The sequence below is a fragment of the Phyllostomus discolor genome, chromosome 8 (assembly GCF_004126475.2).
Source record: "Phyllostomus discolor isolate MPI-MPIP mPhyDis1 chromosome 8, mPhyDis1.pri.v3, whole genome shotgun sequence".
In the NCBI taxonomy this organism is placed as follows: Eukaryota; Metazoa; Chordata; class Mammalia; order Chiroptera; family Phyllostomidae; genus Phyllostomus; species Phyllostomus discolor.
Window position 1 is genome coordinate 2,351,572 of NC_040910.2, and position 17,073 is coordinate 2,368,644.

Consider the following 17,073-nt stretch of genomic DNA (forward strand, 5'->3'; position numbering starts at 1 on the left):
ATCCCAGGCGGTGAGAACGGGCCAGCGGTTCCTCTGGGCATCCGTCCTGGCCCTCCGTGTCCTGGGAGCGGCCCGTCGGTCTGTGTCTCTTCTCTTGCAGCGGTTCTCCCGCTTTGCGTGTTCTCAGCAAAGGTGCACTTGAGCAAGACGGAAACCTGACGAGCGTCTCAGGCCCCCTCACCGAATCGTGTCTCCTTCCTGCGGGCACGCCCTCCCCATCTCACGCGGTCGGGCAGACATCCATCTCCTGCCCCCGGGAAGGGGTCTCCCTCCTGCTGTGCTTGCTGCACGCCTGTGGGGGGCATGCTGCCCCCATGGCTGTGCCATTCCTGACCCCGAGCGTGACCCCAGGGAGGCGAGGGTTTCCCCCGAGAACGGACAGCCTGTGGACACGCAGAGGACACGAAACTGCGCGGTCTGCGGGGTGACGGCGTGTTGGGGACACAGGTGCATTTGGGGGAGGGGCCGAATAGGCGGGGGACAGCGTGACACTGGGAGATAAACTCGAGACGCTTTGCTTCCTGTCCCGAGACCGAACCCGGACTGCTCTGTGAGTGCGGACACCCTTTTCAGGTCTCTGGGAGCCTTGGCGTCCTCAGCCGGGAAGGAGGACAAACACGGCCATATTCGCGTTGTTGCTGTGCATACGAAACAAAATATAAACGTTTACCCTCACCTGTCACGGCAGGTGCCCGGCACTATCAGGTCCTCCTCCTAACGAGCTGTTCCCCACACGGCCAGGGGCTCGGTCACAGAGGACCGCACAGATCAGGCCAAGGCACTCGGACGCTCACGCAGGTCCAGGGACCTGCATCGAAGTTCTGGGCCCTGGCCTGTCATCGGGCTCTGTGCGTGAGCGGCAACGCTGGGCCCGGGCGGCCGGGCCGGCATCCCCCGGGGTCGCGGGGGCAGCGGGTCTTCTGGGTCCACGCGTCCGCACGGTGGTAAGAGCGCAGGAGCAGGGGCAAAGCCCACCCATGACACGAAGGTGGGCTGGGCCGGACCCTGGGCGTCCGGGCTGAAGAGGAGATGGCGCCCCTCTGTGGGCCGTGCCCCTGGGGCAGGGGACCCTGAGGAACCCGGGACCTTGCCCCAGTCAGGATGACTCAGTGGACGATGGCCCGCTGACCAGTGTGGGGAGGGGAGGAGGGGAACGCACGCCGTTTCAGCAGGAAAGATGCCGGACTCCCTCCAGGAAATGCTCCGTGACGTTGATGGGCGTGTGAAAAGAACTCCGTGCTCAGCAGGGACGTGAGTCTGGAGCCGTCAGCGTGTGTCTGTCCTGCAGTTTGAGGAACCGAGGACGCACGGACGGAGCACAGCTGGGCGGGCTGTGTGAGAGCAGCTGGGTGAGGAGGGAGGTCAGCGGGAGGGGCCTTGAGGGACCCCTACCCCAGCTGTCGGGGGCAGGGCGTGGGGATGAGTGCGTTGTGTCCACTGCAGGTGAGGGCGCCAGCGGGGGGTCAGGTGAGGAGGGGCCACCGGACCCCTCGAGGCAGAGTGTGTGCGTGGCGCTGGGGCCCGGCCCCTGGCAGAGGTGTGCAGGTGTCACGACACCACCTGTGAAGTCGGTGGGCCTCACAGGCATCCTGAGCACACGTTTCAGGCCGGGGGAGGTGACAGAGAGGAGGACACGGGAGCCCCGGCAAGGCTCAGCGGCTGGCCCCCTGCTGCTCAGTCCGCAGCTCCTTTCCTCTCCCTCCCGTCCCCCTCCCGGTCTCCGAGGGGCCGTGCCGCACCCGCCCCGATTTCTGCCAACGCCGGACACCCTCCCGCGCTCCACAGGCGTCTCCATCTCGCACTCGACGGGGAGACAGGAGCACCGGCGAGGCACTCGCTCCCCCAGCTCGCGTGTGTGCGGCCCAGGAGAACGAGCGACGGTCGTCGAGGAAGTGAAAGGGGGAACACGATCCGAAGCAGCGACACAAGTCTCAGTGAAGCCCCCACACGGAGAAGGAGTGATGACCACCGAGAGGACGGGAGTGAGGGTGCAGATGAGGTTGTCCCCCGTGCACGGGAGTGCAGGGACAAAAGGAGCCGTGAGCCGATGAGTCACCCACTGGGTAGAGGACCCGGGAATGGGAGGGTCGGGGGCCCGGGGGGGTGGGGGTACCGCACTCTCACCTGTAAACGTCTGTCCGGCATCAGACCAGAGAGAGCACCCGTCTCCCTGGTGGAAGGAAGCCCTCGCTGGGAGCGAGAGGCATGGACGAGAGGGGCGGCGGGAGGGAGGGGGGAGGGAGGGAAAGGGGAGGGGGCCTTCCCCGGCTCCAACCGTGGGCAGAGCCGCTCCCACTTTGGAAAGAAAGAGGACTTGCTCGGGAGCAAGGTGTGTTTCTAGGCGGGAAGAAGTGCACAGGTACAGAACACAATGCCCTCGGCTTATTAAATGAGTGAAAGGAGGAGGTTCCGGTTAGCCCACTGTGGTACCAAGTGAAGGGCCATTTTAACAAGCAGGGTGCGTGTGTGTGTGTGCCTGTGTGCGCGTGCACACACGTGTGTGGAGGAGAACCGCAGAGAGGTCAGATGCCTGACCCTCACGGGACCTCCAGGAGTGGTGGCCCAGGGAAGATCCCAGGGGCACGTCTGTGTTTCAGGAGGCCCGAGGCTTGTCCCGTTTCAAGGCCTCCTTTCAGAGAGAAAAATTTGCATTCGTGCATGCAAATTAGGCACAAAAGCAAACCCGTTTCGGGGGGTCGTTGGCTCCTCAGTAGCCTGTTCGTGCAGGACCTTGACAGTGTTCTCTGTGCGCAGTGCGACCTTCTCACCAGAAGTGTGAACTGTTTCAGAAGCAGGAACTAAAGGAGAAGTCAGGCAGAATCTGGGACGTCACCCGCACTCTCGAATCTGCTGACAGCAGACTTCTCTGCAGCGGTCGTCAGAGCCGGCTGTCCGAGGGCCACCGGGCCGAAGCACTCCTGCAGCCGGTCGGGGCTTTCCTAGAAAGCCGAGCACGCAGCTGCCGCTGCAGCTGCCCGCTGCCCCCGCTCCTGGCCGCTGGTCTGCAGCGAGCGGCCCGGACGCACGCCCTGACGCAAGAGGAAACTGGAAGTCCAGCAGCACGTTTGCTCAGGGAAGCTCGAAAGCGGGCCTGAGCCCCGCCGGCTGAGCGGCCCCATGGACATGGGTTTGCACGAACCAGGTTCCTCCCTCCCCCAACTCGAGGGGTCGCTGTGGGCAATGCGCCCCCTCCCTGCCGGCCTCCCCTCCCTCAGCACCGTCCGGTGGGCGCCGCGGCCGGGCGCCGCGGCCGGGCACCGCCCCCCAGGCTGGAAAGCACTCTGCGTGCAGAAGGCCTTCTGTGGCAACAGGACGTGACTGGGGGAAACAGCCGTGTCATCGCAGTCATCAAGGAAGTAAGTTACCATAAGGGATTGGGGACTGTCCCCGTCCAGCCTTCTCGGGGAACACCGGCGGACAGGTGTGCTGAGGCAGGGCAGAAGGGGGGCATTCCCTTACCTTTGGAGAGCAGGTGCTCCTGGGACGTGCGGTGGCCCCCGGGGCAGCCCCCTCGGGGGCAGGAGAGGCGCCCCTCTCGATCAGGACACGGATCGTGTCGTCCAGCTCCACGCTGTCGCACCTGCCCAGGGACACAGCAAAGTCCCGTTTTACTCGGGTAATTAGACATCATTCACGGCTACGGTGACTGTGGGAAGGACACGGAGGAGCTGGTCGGCACGGGACCCCTCAGAACCCCCCAACCCCTGACCTCACGTGTGCTCATTACTCCAGGCCCCAAGAGCATCCGAGAGGATGTTGGGGTTTCATGTTCACTTATTTGCACGCTTGCACAAAGTGGTGACATAAGCCACCGGCAAGCTTAGGGACTTTCAGTCTGACAACACGGGCCAGAACTGAGCAGGGCAGCAAGCCAGGCATTTTTTGGGAGCCTTCTTACGCAGGGGACACCGCACCCCGCTGAAGTGTCAGCACTTCCTAGACCTCACCCCCGAGCGCACTTGGCTGAGGATGTTCCCAGCTCACTGACCTACGTCCCGAGTTGGAGTCCAACCAGCCGCAACCCCTGTGACCCCTGTGGCCCTGGTGTGTGAGAGGAGGAAGCTGTTATAGCGTGCGGCTGAGGGCCGGACTGGCGACAGCCAGTGCACATTGCTTAGCCGAGGACGGTAACAACCAACCACTATTGTTACTCTGGGGTTCTGGCGTAGTTACCAAACATTCCACCGAATGAATTTGGGAAATGGGAACCCTTCGGTTAGTAGACTGCTGAAAACAAACACACAAAAAATCAAAAAGCACAAAAACATTTCCGTTGTGTTCTAAAGGTAACCGGAAAGTACAGTGATACCGCGGATAAAAACGGTCGTGCCTTCGACGTGGGTTTTATGACAGTCCTAGCGAGTCTTTTAAATTATTCTTCAGGATAAGGGTTTAGTGGGTGGGAATAGTCATGCATTCTGTTTGAAGTGGGTGCAATTCACTATATTTCATGAATGTTGATTGGCCTTAGACTTACTTTGCAGAAGAAAATGTTGACCAAGCTTATTTCTTTCTCACAAAGCTGGAAATCCTGACCCTTGAGAAGCAGCGTTAAGTGGGTAAACCCTACCTTTCCTTGTAGAGCACTACGTAACTGCGTGCAGTGCTAGTTATAGCCTTCGCCTCCCCACGTGGCCCGGGTTTGGGGCCGAGGAAAACAAGACAACACTCTACGAAACCTGTGCGCACACGACACCACCGCACCGCCCTGCCCCGGTTTCCCCCGCGCCTGTCACCCTCTGCCCTCACCTCACCGTCTGCTTCCTGTCCTGCTCGTCGGACCCAGCGGCGGTCGTGGCGCCAGGGGGCTGTGCTCTGGTCCCATGACTGAGTCACCCTTATTTTTTAGACGACATCCTTGAGCCTCGGTGAGGTTAACTACCTCTTCTGGAGGTCACCTGACTTGTAAGGGGCGGTGCAAGGATGCCCTTGGGCGCCGACGGCTTTGCACTTGCCCCCGGGCCCTGAGTGGTTTAGGGGCTGTCAGTAGGGTGGGCCTGTGGAGGGCTGAGTCCCCCAGGTAACTGGGTTTAGCTTTCCCGTTTCCATGGGCATTTCTGCTTCAGGCCCGAAGAGAACAGCCACTGGTGACAACGGGAAGGCGGCTGACGGGCACAGTCGGAGGCTCGGATGGGCGCGGGGGACAGGCTGTGAGCACGAGGCTCTCACTCGTGGCCCGGCCTGCATGGCTCCTCATTTTTTTAAGTGGTGAGTTCTCGAGCTGCATCCGTGGATGGGGTCAGGGGTCCGTGAATCACCCAAATCAATCAAACACACAATGATGGGTGCGACTTGAACTCCCCAGTTTTCCCTAAAGAAAGGGTGTTCCGTTTTCACCAAGTTCCTGACCTGCCCCCACAGCTAAAAATCACTGACCCGACTAAGGCTACTGTCACGAGTGGACGCTTTAAACCCACTTCTCATCACAGCTTACTTTGTCTACGAGTACACGTCTTTTTTCTTTTTTTACCATGGACTGTGACAATCCAGAAACGGCCCTTTGAACCCGACACTACTGCTGGAATCTCACGCCTGGGGGCCCCCTTACTGAAGTGCGCGTGGACAGAGAATCGCAGGGGCAGCTCTGGGAGGCTAAGCGTGCTCTGCAGTGAGGCGGGCAGCCTCCTCGGGAGTCCGACAGACCCCCGCCAGGCCCTCGGCTCATTCGCTGCTCACTCTGCCTCCCGCGGACCTAACCCTCCTCTGTGACCATCCGTCCTTCCTGCCCTCCACTCGCCAGAACAGATCAGCACAGAGAGGCAATGGAGATGAGGTTAACACGAGGTAGATATTATAAATGGGAGTGTTGGTTACGCCAACCTGACAAAAATTGTCCCCCTAAGTTGCGTGCGATGTGCGTCCTGGTTTTCCGTAGACTTCCATCTGGAAATCAAGGTCTTCTCAGGGACCCCAGGGGTCCCGAGAGACCAGGAGGAGAGGGGAGTGGGGGCAGGATGATCTGAGGACCTCGGACTCTTATTACGTGTTCAGGAGTCTCCCACGTAGAAGCCTCTGAAATACTACCCGACTATCCTGAAGCGAAGGATTCAGCGTGTCTGTGAAGGTCATGGTTTAACAGCTCATACAAGGATTACTGAAATGCTAGTATTTGATTTGAGCCTAGAGATTGCTCATCTGTGGATGCTTCTCGGGTTAAAAAAAAATTCTCGAAGGTTATTGCTTGCCACCTTGCGGGGCATCAACAAGCTCTGTGTACACTCTAATGTCCCATTCTACCATTCCTCAGTCATTCGCCTGCAAATGCCCAGCTTGTCAGGTGCCCTTCAAACCAGCCTTCTTATCTCTCTGGATGCCCCGCTAAATAATGAGCTGAGTTAACGCTGTGGACACAGGTTCACTTCCTATTTGTACGAAGGTCACGTGCATCGTACGCTGACCCCGTCGGACGTCTGCACTTGAAGACCGTTGGGTTTTCCACTGCTGGGAATGGCTCGCGGTGAGAGAGCAGCCCAGGCCCCCGGACTCGGTTTTCGTGGTTACCTGCTCTGGCTGCCTCATTAGCGTTGGCAAGCTGCACGCATTCCTGGAGAAGCAATTACGCTCGAAAGACAAAACGCAGAACCACAATGTTGGAAGCAACTGAAGATGATCTACTCTGTCTGCTGCGTTTGGAAGACAGAAATGAGGCCCGGAGGGGACTGTGAGAGGGCAGAGCGGGGCGAGAACCTGGGACGCTGGTGGTCTTCCTGCCTCCGCGGCCCGGCCCACCTCGGACGCCCACAGTTCCTCCCCACCGCGGCCAGGGTCACACCCTCGGCTTTGATCTTATGCCCGGAGCCAGGACGCCTTAGGGGAGAGTCTGGAGAACAAAGCACACGTTCAAGTAGAAGACCAGGAGACTGCGATCGCAGGTTCCTCGAGAAGGGAACTGTTTCCAGACGTCCCCAGGCCAGGAACTGGAACCTGCAGTCACTCCGAGCGACAGTGTGCTCGAAAGGACTTCCACCGAGCAGGGACGGGCGGGCGTTACTTCTCGTTGCTGTGATTAGTGCTCCGAGTGCGCTCCGGGCTGTTCGGGGTAGCGATGAAGTCCCCGGTGGAGAAATCACTCTGCATGCACCGGTTTTAGAGGAGCAAGCTGCAGTGTCTTGATTCTTTTAGTAAATGGAAACTTTAATGGTGCAGCGCCCCAGCACAGGAGGACAGAGAGTGCTGGCTCAGAGAGTTTGGGGGCCCTGGGCAAGAACACATATTTTCAGAGTTTAACCCAAGGCTATGCGGTTTGATAATCTGTGTCTAAACTGACCTTCGGGAGTCTGAAACCAAAGCCCGGAGGAAGGGGACACATCTTATCCCCACGGACCTGCTGCCGCCCCCAGTCTGCATCTGTAGCCGGACCTCTGCTGGTTCCCCCTCGGCGTCTGTGACGGGCAGGTCCCGGAACCAACGCCCGTGTTCCCACCAGACCTCCGTGGCTGCGCCCGGGAGAACCCCGAGACCAGAGAAGCCCTGTGAGAGCAGCGAGAGAAGCTTCCGGGAGCCACTCCCGGCCCAGCTGCCCCGCTGAGCCCAGCCGGCCTCCGCGTTGGGACCGCTCTGCAGGGCACAGTGCTCGCTCTGGGTCCCGGGGGCAGAGCGACAGGTGGAGGGGACAGGACACCGCGTCCATGAACACGCCTTGTGTGGGCAGAAGCTATTCTGAGACGTGCACATCTGGGCCTTCTGCCCAGCTAACGTTAAGCGGCCCGCAGCCTCGCCTGCACTGTGGGAGGGAAACTGAGCCCCGCGCTGCACAGATGTTCCCACGCACATTTCCATAGCAACCTGCGTGCCCCCGGGCCGCAGCGCGTCCCGCGGGATCGCGCCCGCATGCATCCCCCATCCGCCGACAGCGGCGGGCTCAGGGCCAGCTCGCTTGTCCTCGCCAACCCAGAGCCTCCCGGGGGGCATTAACGGCTGGACAAGAGAACAGAGTCGAGGACAAGCAGGTTGGAGGGAGCAGGGCAGCAGGCGGTGCTGGCACGGGGGAGGCGTGAGTTAGGGAGTCAGGCGGAGGCGACTCCTATCCCCTCCCATGGGGCCATCACTCTGGGGCACCTGTGTCGTTCCTCCTCCTAGCACACCTGCCTCTGGGAACAGGTGCTGGCAGGGGCCACACAGCCGCGAGCATTGTCACCGGGGGACACGCCTCTCTGCCACCAGCCACCCAGGCTCAGGCAGCAGCTGCAGGGTGCGGAGGTGTTTCGGAGCCGAGTCCTGTCCGGCGCCCGGAGTCACACCCACAGTCAGGGCAACGTGCCCAGAACCTTAATAAGGCTAAAACCGCACCCCGAGGCAAGTATCGAGCACTGTTGTGCAGAGAGAGCGAACCAGGTCTCTTTGCATCCAGAGAAAAAGGACACCCTGTTGGATCTCACACATGGGCTGGTCATCGGAGTTCAAGGAGAGGCTGGTAAGGAGAAACAAAGTCCCGCAGACACTGCTCCCCACCCCTGCCCCGCCCCTCATCGCAGAGTGGAAGGGACACCGGCACACCTCCGACGGGACACGGGAGGAACCTGCAGGACAGCTTTATGGGCCAAGTGGGCGTTTCTGTTATTTTATGTTTAAGCCAAGGAAACCTCGACACATACACTAATGTGTGTATCACCGACCCGGTTGACACTTTTGCACCATCGCTCTCGGCGTCAATATTCCCTTACTGGTTTCCTGAGGGTCATCTGGAGGAGAGTGAAGTTAAACTAGCGCCACGAGCACGGGGAATTATATGTTTCGCTGTCACTGTTGACGGGTGGCAGAACATACCCCCCCCCCCAAATATGCCGCTTCTGCATAGGGACGATTTTGAGCTAAAGGCACTTGCAAAACAGCAGACACAAGAAAAGGGTTCTGACTCCCACCCGCCCTTTCTCCTCCCAAAAGATGAAACCCCCATGCAAACGATGCCCCTTCGATATGAGGAGAAACAGGAGCACTCTCATCATTCAGGGCAAGAAGTTACCACCGAGGGAATTCTGCACACGCAGCCCTTGTTACAAAAGTCTTTGTCTTCTGTTAGCCTCCCGCACGTTCTACTTTCCCCACAAAAGCTCTCTTTGCTCAACCTAGTTTCGACAGCTGGGGAGGTCCTCACTTCCGTAGGAAGGTCCCCATGTCCCAGGACACTGAGTCCATATGCGTTTCTCTTGCGAGCCTCAGCCAGCTGCTGAGATGGGTGGAGAAAAGGATATTCTCCTCAGAGAGAAGACTGCAATTTGGGGCATGCAGACATGGTGAATTGTGAATATACTGCCCGGGAAAAGAAGTTCTCCCCCCGATAATGTTCTTGGACATAAGCATTTCAACAGGGACATTAGTGGGTATGTTTCATAGATGTGTTTGTATCAAGGAAGCGAAGAGGTAAGCCAGGTCTGGTATACTCCTGTGACAGAACCACAATCCTGTGGCACCTTCTGTGGCTTCCTTTAATTGACCAAATGAAAGCAACCAACCTCGTGTGTTTAATGAAAACTGGTTCTCAAGACCTCCAGCGATGTAGCAAGTGAGGTCGTTTCCAGCTGGAAATACTGCAGGATGGCAGGACGCCTCTAGAGGGCGCTGTCCACCCAGTTCAGGCAGAAACCGCTCTGGGATGTTGCGGGTCTGGGCGAAGGTTTTCACTTTGAATTCGGAGTTTCCGGAGTTCCGGGGAGAGAGACAAAGGCATGATACACCCATGTGTATTCCTTGTCGCTTGTTTTGTTTGTTTGTTTGTTTTCTTTACTTTAAAACTTTTAATAAAGGCTGCGTTTTCATGGGTTTTTTACTTCGGAATTATTTAACATTCCTGTGCATGCTAGACTCCCACCGCACGGCTGTCTTTCTGCAGGGCGAGCTGATTTTGCTCGAGTGCTACAGCTCCTACTCATTCTCCTTCTGTGTGTGGGGGGGGGGGGGCGGGGGGGGTCACATGGGTCTGACACGGATGAGCCTAGCAAACCTTTTTGTCCCAGAAACTAGGGAGCACTCAAAGAACTTGTTAAACTGGGACATGTTCGGCATCAGAACAAGTCACGATAAAAGAAACGTACTCTAACTCATTAAACAAAACAAGAACTCACTAATGTGTACCTATCAAACATTTTGAAATAAATGAAAACGGGAACAAGAGGCATCTTTTCTTCGCACGGGAATGCCCAAGAACCAATGAAGAAGAAATGACGGTATGACACATCACTGTAGTAATTTAAATAAGAAATATCAAGGGGTGCTCAAACTAGTGGCTGAAATTTGACGAGGAAGAGACATTTACGTAATTCCCCCAAGACTTACTGGATACCAAAGGAAATGCTAAAGAATGACTTCACATTGGAGAATCTTGCCAGACACCACCTTAACCAAATGATACAATGAAAGTCACCTGCAGTGAGAAAGATCCAAACTGACCATCTAATAAGATGTGTGTTTAAAAAACAGACCAAAAAAACCATAGCTTCACATCTGCGGCACTTCTGCCAAACACAAAACGCATCATCTGAATCCAATTATGAGGCAACATTCGACAAAAGCAAGTTGAGAGACATTCTACCAACTCTCTGGCCACGCGTGTCAGGCCCAGACCAGAGAGCTGCCCCGGGCGGACAGCGGCCAGCACCACGGAGACGGAAGGCACGCTGTGCTCCTGAACGGGACCCTGTTCCTCCAGGAAGGACAAAGGAGGACACCTGGGGAGGGCACTCAAGGGATCTGAGGGTCAGGTGGTGACACGGTGCTCACATGCACTGACCGGTTTTGATCTGAGGGGAACCAGGTACGCCACCCCCAGACATGCCACACGGACATGAGAATCAAGAATCATCTCTGAGCTGAAGGCAATCAAGAATCGACAAATAGAGCCCTGGCTGGCGCAGCTCAGTGGATTGAGCGTGGGCTGGGAACCAAAGTGTCCCAGGTTCGATTCCCAGCCAGGGCACATGCCTGGGTTGTAGGCCATGGCCCCCAGCAACCACACATTGATGTTTCTCTCCCTCTCTCTCTCTCTCTCTCTATCTCCCTCCCTTCCCTCTCTAAAAATAAATAAATAAAATCTTTAAAAAAATAAAATAAAATAAAAGAATCGACAAATACAGGAAGAAGCCATTCTCTGCCCTCCTCTGACACCCGTCCAAGTGTGACATCGATTTCCCTTTGAGGAAGGAAGTGGCATCCGCTCCGCCCCACCCCGCGCCCCCCACCCAGTGCCAGGATGAGCAGAGAGACTCTCGCCACCAAGACGAGTCTGCTCACAGGACCCGCGCTAGGTGTCCCCTCCCCCGTCACCTTGGCCCCCGTGCATCCCGGCCACTCCTCCACACTTGCCCACCTCTCGAGGCCCACGCCGTCTCTCTTTCCTTACGGAGGGTGGATAACTGCTCCTCTGAGTTTCATTTCTTTTCTGTGAACTCCCGTGCACGTAAACATATCAATAACTGCGTATTCCCTTCCTCCTGGGAACCAGTCCTCGCCAGTTAAACTAGCAAGCCCCCTGACACGGAACCTAAGCAGGCAAAAGAAAAGACTTTTCCCCCAGTAGATGGTTATCTTGTGGTTACACGGGAGAGTGCTTTCGGTTGTAGAAGGCACACACTAACTACCTCAGCCGGGGCTGACTTGTTTCTGAATGATTCAGGAAAAAAATATATCTTTGTATACTTATCAGACATTTGGGGAAGTTTGAAATTATTTTAAAATTTTAAAAGGACTTACGTACACGTTAAGCCTTAAAAATAAAATCGGATCTAACACTTAAACTGTCCTATGCCCAGTGCAGCCATCGTGCCATAAACATGAAATCCGCACTTGATGCGGTTGCAGAAACAAAGGCGAGAGGCCATAAATCTTCTCTGAGAGGCGTGGAATGCGGGCGAGTCCGAGGGAAGCGTGGATGACGAAGCGTTTCATCCTGCTTCCCTAAAAGACTGTGGAGGAAGAGCGTTTGTGTGAATCAGATTACTCCGAGGGTCCGTTCCAGGCCGAGGACCCCAGAGAACAAGATGAACTGTTTCCTGCATAAGATCTAAAGCCCACATGGTGGGGGCGGGGGGGGGGGGCGGGAAAAGTCCCACAAACTAAACAAAATCCCTGCACCTTGGTGCCTCACTTCTGCTCTGTGGCGGCGGGCCCTTCGCCTCCTGGTGGACGTCGGGTGAACACGCAGCCCCTGTCAAAATTCTCCAGTTACGGAGCCTGCCTTCGGAAGTGCGGGTGACTGCCGGGAGTCATGTACAAGGGGAAAAAATATAAAACCCAGAAAGACCTTTTTCCTCATTTAATTCAATAAATATTTCTTTCAAACATCTTTGTGGTTGGCCCACTGACTTTCAGAATCAACCCAGCCTGTGTCCTCATGATTTTGGATAAGATTCCAAAAGAAAGAAATGTGCATAAAATAGGAATTTTTTTTTCATTCATTACTTTTTTTTTACACAATGCGATGACCTAGGACATCAGAAAACATCGAAGGGATTCACAACGGATTGTATCATGGAGTTATTTTTATTTGCCGAAGTTATGAGATAAAACCTGTATAGATATTGTCTGCTTCTGACTCTGGAGGACGGATCGTTTATCCCTCGGTGGAATGGAAAACAACACCGACTGCTTTTGTTCCTTTTAAAATGCCAGCCGTTAAAAAGGAAATTAGGCCCTGGCTGGCGTAGCTCAGTGGATTGAGCGTGGGCTGTGAACCAAAGTGTCGCAGGTTCGATTCCCAGCCAGGGCACATGCCTGGGTTGCAGGCCACAGCCCCCAGCAACTGCACATTGATGTTTCTCTCTCTCTCTTTCTCTCTCCCTTCCCTCTCTAAAAGTAAATAAATAAAATCTTTAAAAAAATAATAAAATAAAATGCCAACCGTTGAATGCAGGTGGGAAGAAGCAAGGGTCCTGATTACGTGGGAAACTGGAAAAGCGGAAGTTATTTCCAGCAGAATTGTTTTTATTCTCCCCCCGTCTTCACGGGGTCAACATGAAGACAGCTCTGGAATTTGCATACGTGAAACTGTACAACGACCAGAAGAGGAATCCCTGAAGCCGGGTACATTAGAGTCCTGGCACCAGAAGCTGACCTCCCCTAGAATCGGCATTTCCGAGACCAAACCGAGAAAGAAGGATCTCCGAGTGGGTGGGGGGGAGCCTCCTGGAGTGGGAACGGGGCTGGCGGGTGGGTGAGGTGACGCTGCTCTTACTGGTGCTGGCAGGGCGACGGGCAACCGTGGCATCCACCGACCCGACGACGCCCCCCCGCCCCATGCTCAGCAGGTGCTGGCCGAGACCTGTGCGCCCCCATCCCCCCGGCCGCAGGGAGGGCGGCGCCCTGCACGCTGCCTGTGCCTCGTCCCCTTCAGTCCCCGGGGTCCTCTCGGGGCAGGAGCCGGAAACAGGCTCACAGAGACGCAGCCGCCTGCCCCCCGTGGGCCCCGCCATCGCCCTCCGTGGAGCGGGGGTCGAGTGCAGATTGCCAGAGGGAAGAGTTAGAGCAGGCCACCCGGTGATTCCGGCAGCGGTAGCTGTGAGTAACAAACAGCCCTTCGTTCCATAATGAGCGCGGTGCCAAAAAGACAGCAAGGAGGGCAAAGGCCGTGCACTCTGCCGGGTCCCCGGGAGCTAAAAACTAGGCCTCGTGCAGGATGCCACGTGTGTGGTCGGCTGCCACGGAGACGGTGCCGCAGCTCAACTCAGCGCTCCAGTGAGAATGGGAAAACCACAGAATCGCCCAGACTTGTTTTTAGGGAAATGGAGTTATAAAATACCCAGGGGAAAGTAATGCATTTTGAAGACAAAAAAAAAATGTGAATAATTGCTTTAAAAGACATGCACTCGTATCAAATCTCGTGGCATCACCCTGTTCCCTGATGAAGTCCTTGACTTCCTGCCACGGCTCTCCCTGTTCGTTAAAATAATGTTAGCAGCCCTTCTGTCTCTTTCACAGTAGCTGACCGACTTTGAGGACGATCCCTGAAGTATCTCCCCAGTCCCCTTCAGAATTCCTGGAGGAACCCCGTTTTCTCTCAGCTTATCTTCCCGGCAAGTCTTGGCACCTGCCCTGCATACACAAACCTCAACAACTGCTGAATCAGCCAGCAGGGATAACGAGTATTTTAACCCTCCAAAACAAAGGTTTTTATGGTGACGTTTATAACAACACCGCTTTCCTGTAGAAAACGCAGAAAGAAATCATAGTAGATTTATCCCGTTTCCCTTGTAGACATGTTTGTATTTCTGCAAACTGGGACTGAGGGTGCACATCCAAAGTGTTTTGTATTTTGTATTTTGCTCTTTCTGATTAACGTGTCGTCAGAGTATTAGAAGCCTCCTTTCGGTGAGGAGAGCAGCCGTGCGGAGGAAAGGAGTTCATTCAGAAGCATTCCCACGCAGGCACGAACAGCCCGGGCTCAAAGCAGGAGGCCGCGTGAACTTCAACAAAACACTGCATGTGTGAGTCCCCTGAAGACAGGCCGGAATGCGGGGGTGGGGGTCCCGGGCAGCATAAATGGGGGGCTCACAAGGACAAGCAGCGGCTGTTCACAAGCAAGGCACTCGGTTTTCAGCTCCGCTGTTAAAGATCTTGGGTCTTCCTTCACCCCGAAGTCCAAGCTCAAGGGCACACAGGGCAGATGCCAAGCCCCGCTGGGAAGATAAGCCAACAGAAAACGGGGTTCCTCCAGGAATTCTGAAGGGGCTGGGGAGAGACTTCAGGAATCACCCTCGAAGTGAGCCAGCTACCACGAAAGACAAGAGGGGTTGCTAACGTTATTCTAACGCATAGGAAGAGCCGTGGAAGGAAGTCAGGGACCTTGTCAGTGAACAGGGTGACATCATGGTACGGAGTCACCACGCGGAAGCGACTGGCGCTGTGGAAGGAGGTGTTCCTCTGGGACGACCCCGGCTCCAAAGCACCTGTGCGCCTGAGACACCCTCCCCATGGCTGCAGGCAGCAGCGGTCGTAAACGACGAGTAAACATGAAAATGCTTCGTTACATTTCTAACAACAGAAAAGAACGAAGGCGTGTGGATAATAGACCTACTGGTAGGTGAGTGTAATGATGTGGTTTCTCTCGGAGGTCTGGTCTAGGGAAGATTTCGTTTTGGCTTTTTTATGAACTGGCAGGAAAGAAAAAGGGAACCGTGACAAGAACATTTAAAAAGCTCTTTTAAGCCAAAAGGCCAAACCAAAAGGAATGAACTGTAAAGAAAACACACCAGCTTATAGGAATAGGCTGGCAAGTAACCTTCGCTGGAAAGAGCTGTGTGTGCGGGAAACAGAACCCGAAACGCACCCCTCTGGTACGGCAGCTAACCCTTCCGTTAGCACGAGGCTTCCCGGGCCGGGTTTGAACCCGCCCTCCCGTCACCACCTGCGGAGGTGGAAAAGGCCAAACAAAGAGTGACCAGACTGTATCTGTCACTCAGCAAACACTTCTGGAAGACCGAGCATGTGTCGGAGGCCGTGGGCGTGGGTGCGTGGTGTCGGCAAACGAGCGAGAAAACAGAGGTCCCTGCGCTGACACGCGGGGTTCGTACGAACACCTGGGACTCGAGCGGCCTCCCAGCAAACCGAGCGCGAACGTGCTGTCAAGTTCATTAGCACACAGGGCTCAGGAGGTCCGGCGAGGGGCCCCCACCCTGACCGAGGAGACTGCCTGTCTCGGAGTAAGTGAACGTTGAGCATGTTTGCATGGAAAGCCTGAGCAGGTGCAGAGGCCGCGCCCGCACAGTCGGACTGCGACACAAGGACAGCCCCTCCCCTCGCACGTGACTCTGGTCTGCCCTGGGACCCCCGCACTTTACATCGTAAATGGCAGAGACGGCTCTGAGGTGCTTAAGCTTTAAAAACAAAGCTGGAGAGCGAGGGCGAGTGCTAAGAAACAGATGACCCGCAACATGGAGCGTCAAGACACATCAGGAAGGTGCCCTGTGACTGGGCAGCAACTTCCCTCTGAAAGGGGGGGCAGCCAGCCGGCCAGCGGGGCTGTAACCAGAGTGTCTGGCCAGTCCCGTCACTGGGGAGTGGGCAGAGGAGCAAGGACTCCCACCTGCCTGCGGGGGGCGCCAGGACCGGAGGAGGGAGAGGTTCCCAGGAGCCACGGATTAAAGACTTCAGCCCAGGCAGGCTGGGAGCAGGAGGTGAACCTGTACCTGAACCGGCTCTCACCTCCCAGGTGCCCCCGGACCTGGTCGTGCCCCTTCGGCCGGACAGGAAAGCCCCACGGAAGAGACCACGTTGGCCCGAACCGCCTTGTCCCCGAGGGGACGTGTCCCTGGGACACCCTCAGATGAGGAAGGACGCTGAGGAAGCCTCACCTTGTGGAGGTGACCGCAGAGCAGGGACTTGTCCGGGCGGCCGCCTGAGCGGACCCAGGATGCCGGGGGAGGCTGGGCGATGGCATCCTCCAGCCGCCGAGCCAGCAGCTGTCCCGTGGGCTGGACACACCCAGGAGCCCCTTTCCCAATGGCACAGGGGCACTGCAGGGGCCAAGGGTGCCCGGGTGACCGTGTCCTGTCTCAGAAACCATCACAGGCGAACTCTTACCTGCCAGCACTTGGGTGGCCCGGGGCATTGCTGCTGTCATCATGACGTTGAGAGCTCGGGGCCACTTTGAACGGTCACACCTGCTAAAGGGACTTCCTGGTGCTCTGGTCTCCCCCAACAGGTGGCACCAGCCGTGCCCGAGAGGGCTCCAAGCGGGCTCTCGGGGACAGCGGCGGGAGAGGGCTCCCCAGGCGACGCCGCTGGAACGGCAAGGCGCCTCCGCACAGCCCGGAGTCCAGAAGCGCGCTCTGGGCTTGAGTCCAAGATTTCTCAAAAGCTTCCAGCAGGGCCGCCAGCCGTCTTTGTTTAGACCCGGCTTCTCAAAACCGTCCTTGGGTGGAACGCGTCGGGCTGCGGGGTTTTCCGCCCGCCAGGGGAACACACACTGTCTCGTCTCCCCCCGGGGCTCAGCCGGCGGCCTCGCGGGGGCGCGGGCGTCTCGGGCGCAGGGAGCCGTGGGCTCACCCGGGCCCGCTCGGCCTCCGTGGGAGGGGACGGCGCCCACACCCTCTGTGTGGTCCTCTCCTCCGCACACAGACTCTGCTGTTCCTCCTGTCCCCTCAG

At 56.8% G+C, this 17,073-nt stretch overlaps 1 protein-coding gene across 1 annotated transcript in view; it reads right to left on the bottom strand.

Annotated features, from left to right (window-relative positions):
* Positions 1 to 16,549, bottom strand: part of TNIP3 (TNFAIP3 interacting protein 3) — a 43,638-nt gene extending 27,089 nt beyond the window's left edge. The window contains exons 1-5 of the mRNA XM_036034300.1: positions 16,510 to 16,549; positions 16,281 to 16,420; positions 7,786 to 7,917; positions 7,325 to 7,578; positions 3,460 to 3,580 (exon numbers count right to left, since the gene is read on the bottom strand). Of these exons, the coding sequence (XP_035890193.1) occupies positions 3,460 to 3,580; positions 7,325 to 7,578; positions 7,786 to 7,917; positions 16,281 to 16,420; positions 16,510 to 16,549 (687 nt within the window). The remainder of the gene's footprint in view (positions 1 to 3,459; positions 3,581 to 7,324; positions 7,579 to 7,785; positions 7,918 to 16,280; positions 16,421 to 16,509) is intronic.
* Between the last annotated feature and the right edge of the window lie 524 nt (positions 16,550 to 17,073).